A 3,738-nucleotide genomic window follows, 5' to 3' on the forward strand; every position below is an offset into this window, starting at 1 on the left:
AGACCCACGCACATAAGGAAAGATCCCTTCCCTCCCTCCCGCCCAACCGCCTTCCGCAAGAACATTGCCGTCGCCAATCGCGACATCTTGCAATTCACGAATTCTCCTGTTGTACCGAAGCCGCGAACTAGCGAACTCTCCTGTTGTACCGCGAACTCGCGAACTCTTCTTCTTCTACTGCTGTACCGAAACTTTTTTTTCCCTGCCCTCGAACCTCGCTCTGATACCAACTGTTGAGAAAATTAGGGCGAAGACAAACAGTAATCGACACAAATCCTAAATCCTGAAAAACACAGAGATTTAACGAGGTTCGACAAAGATGCCTACATCCTCGGGAGCAGAGCGGCGACCTCCTTTTCAATATTCAGAAAAGAGTACATAATACAAGATTCAGCTCTCTCAAAGACCTAGGATTACAAACAGGTTTATTTATAATCATAGAGTAAACCCTACAGTACCATATGTAATTCACAAATTACCCTTGTACCGTATAGTCCCAACCCACATAACGTAACTACCCGATTTAGATAGATTCTTCCGCTCCGCTCCGCTCCATTTCGTTCCAGCATCTGTCTCTATATGGTATATGAGTCATATCATAACATTGAGTGAACTCTTAGCACACAACACTTATCATATACCTCATATATTTACTTAGCTTTTAAACATTTAGGGGTCCAAGTTTGAAATAAAGCACAAACTTTACTCTGTTGAACTTGATCTCATTTAAAAACAAGATAATTATCATATACCTCATTATCATCTTCGCTTAAGATGTTCAGCATAAGGTCATAATGTATGATACAGTTAAATGTAATGTTCTGATCAGTTCAAGTCTTTCAGAATAAAACCTTCCATACAAATATTGTAGGACTTGAATATAGCATTCTATTATGTAATTGCTCTATTTTATTTTATGAGAATTTACATGTACACCACACATTTTTATGTATTTACATATCTAATCTAACACCTAAAGTTTGATATTGGCATGTATTATACTTTAATGTCATAATGACATCAAAACATACGGGGACAATATGTATTCACTATAAAAATAGTAAGCATTAGTAGTATATTTGACATGATGTTAAAGATTAGTGTTTTATAAATAAATATTAGAGTTTAAATGCTAGATATGCAAATACACAAGAATTGTGTGTTAATTGGCATAATATTATATTGTAAATTTTCAGACAAATCTATTTTGGCTTTTAAACCAAGCAATATCGGAGCTTTCAGACTAACCCACTGCAAACCATAGAGGTATGAAACCAAGCTTTCAGACAAAGACTTTCGCCATGGAAAGGAAATATAGAAGAGGCTCTGCTTCTAATGTGAACTGAGAAGTCTCATTCATTCAAAACTTCCACAGCCTGTTCATACTGAAGGGGAAAAACATAAAAAAAAAAAGAAAAAGAAAAGAAAACTGGAAAGCAGCCATAATAAATAGCTCAGCTCACATGATCACACACTACAGTCCGACAATATAATAAATGGGGCATTTACATAGCTGCCATACAATTCTTATATAGTTACATATTTAACACCTAAACTTTAGTAATTACATGCATGCCATTCAAATCTTTAAGATAAAATAAAAAATGCCTCCATCACTCCCTTTATAAAAGTGAAATACACCTTTTCATGCATATTTTTATGACACCAAGGTGTTATAAGTGTATATATCAAACTTTAGGAGTTAGATATGTAAATACATAAGAATTTAATGCCCCACAAAGCCACAACTCCTACCCACCTTAGCTTTTCTAGTTGACCAGTTAATGTATTGCTGCACATTCCCAGCGGCCAAAAGTCCCCATTTTTCAATTAAAAAAAGTAAAATACTGCTCAAGTATTTTTAAAGCCATATACTTTCTTATATATATTAATACTGCTCAACTCAATGAGGCATGCACTGCAGTTTCAACGAAAAAAAGGAACTTTGCTGCTGTAAAAGAATCAAAATGCTGTTTTGATTAATTGCCCAATTTCTTAGAATATCATTCACTACAGAATAACAAGAAGCATCTAATCAAAATAACAATTTACAAAAGCAAGCAAAATTTATCGTTAATTCCAATTTAGAAGTTTGATTAATAAAACTGTAAAGCGATTACAATGTTCTAATGTTCCATTTTCAAACCAGGTAAATATGCAATATATTTTAAACCAAATACTAAACAGATTTAACCAAACAAATACCCCTTCTTCCCCATTACACTTGCATCAAATAAAACGGTCGCTTAGCAAATAGAAACTAGAATTTAAAATAAATACTAACAGGAAGATTTAGTAATTAGAGATGGCATCCAAAGCAATTACATGTCCTGGGCAGAAAAGAGCAGAAGCCAAAGGGCCTATTTGGAATGTTGCAGCTGATTGCATAGCAACAAGGAGAAGGAAGACAGAGGCCCTTTGGGCCTCCGCAACAAGTACAAAGAGCACATATCTGGAAGCTGCTGAGCCGCCTTCGGGTGGTCTCGTTAAGCATCAATTGCTGGAGCCCCAAAGCCGGAGCCACCGGTCTCATCTCCGCCATTGCTGATGCCTTGGAACCTTCTGTTTCCTGCGCAAAAATTGGAACTTTTTCATGAGAACTGGTCAAGATCGGGGAAAATAGCAATAGTAAAATGAAGATGGGAGGAGAATTTGGAGCGGATGAAAAGGGGGAAGACTTACAGCAGAGAAGCTGAGTTTGCTGGAGATGGTAGTCATGAAAAGGAGGAAAATAAGAGGGAAACCCCAGGAGAAAGAAGCCATCTTTCTCCTATTGCTGGACTTCGAGGGAGAGGAGGGGGGGATAGGGATGGTTTTGTATTGTATTCGGTACTGGGAGTTCACGTTAAAAAGAAAGTTTTTAGGAGTTTGAAAGGGATAGTTGGAGAGGCGGAAAGGGGCGACGAAGAAAGGGTACTGGGAATGGAACGAGAGACAGTGTGAGAGAGGGTTGTGCGGCTCAGTTCTTGCCCATTGTCCCGAGGAGTAGGGCTGTAAATGAAGTAATGCACTCGACGAACAACACAAACTCCGCTAATTTGTTCACATCAGTTAATTATATAAGTGTAATTTTTTTAAAACTGAGAAATAACTCCAACTACGATTAATTTGTTCAATTTAGTAGATAAATAAGTATATTTTTTTCAAAACACAAGGTTGATAGATTTAAATTTGAATTTAGTCCAACTGATTTGTTAATCTTTATGATCAAATTCATTGATTGTTTAATAATAACTTATTAAATGATGATAATGTATTAATGATTTATATTTATATGATATATTATTTAAATAAAAATTGATTGATTATAAATTATTTAATAATATTGATATGTGTGTCTAGGTTGGTGATGATCAAGTAATGAATTATCATCTTAGCGTTGCACGAAAATTTAACATTCACTCAGTTAATTAAAGAAAAGTAGAAGATGACACCTCAATTTTTATATTGAAAACTCTGGAGCAGAGAAAAAACCATCAAACTTAGCCCGGGTAAAATAATGCACTATGAATGGTGAGTAAACAAGTTCACTCTTCGCTTGAATTAGAAGATGGAGTTACAAAATTGATCATTATAAATATACAATAGTAGTTCATTGATAATAGTCATAGTGTGGTTGTAAAGAATGTTGTTCTTAGAGGTAGCATGCTCCAATAGTTGCAGTTGATTGTAATGGAAGGGGGTCCGCCCCTCGGTCAGACTATGGGTTGATCGACAATCAACCTTTTATATATATAT

The 3,738-nt window shown here is 35.7% G+C and overlaps 2 protein-coding genes across 4 annotated transcripts in view; one reads left to right on the top strand and one right to left on the bottom strand.

Annotated features, from left to right (window-relative positions):
• Positions 1–3,738, top strand: part of LOC110018745 (epimerase family protein SDR39U1 homolog, chloroplastic) — a 129,485-nt gene that overhangs the window by 108,169 nt on the left and 17,578 nt on the right. The gene's annotated exons all lie outside the window — the stretch shown is intronic.
• Positions 2,083–3,017, bottom strand: LOC110018748. The gene is made up of 2 exons (XM_020716165.1): positions 2,683–3,017; positions 2,083–2,569 (listed from the first exon to the last, which is right to left on the bottom strand). Exons 1-2 carry the CDS (start codon positions 2,761–2,763, stop codon positions 2,300–2,302), a joined length of 351 nt encoding a protein of 116 aa, XP_020571824.1. The 5' UTR covers positions 2,764–3,017; the 3' UTR covers positions 2,083–2,299.

Source organism: Phalaenopsis equestris, unplaced genomic scaffold, assembly GCF_001263595.1.
Source record: "Phalaenopsis equestris unplaced genomic scaffold, ASM126359v1 Scaffold000036, whole genome shotgun sequence".
NCBI classification, from domain to species: domain Eukaryota; kingdom Viridiplantae; phylum Streptophyta; class Magnoliopsida; order Asparagales; family Orchidaceae; genus Phalaenopsis; species Phalaenopsis equestris.

What these genes read in the sequence shown, in the direction of transcription:
- LOC110018748 (XM_020716165.1), bottom strand. Translation starts at nt 2,763, where the DNA reads ATGGCTTCTTTCTCCTGGGGTTTCCCTCTTATTTTCCTCCTTTTCATG. An exon ending in GCAAACTCAGCTTCTCTGCT is followed by an intron (nt 2,570 to 2,682) that starts GTAAGTCTTCCC and finishes ATTTTTGCGCAG; the next exon opens with GAAACAGAAGGTTCCAAGGC.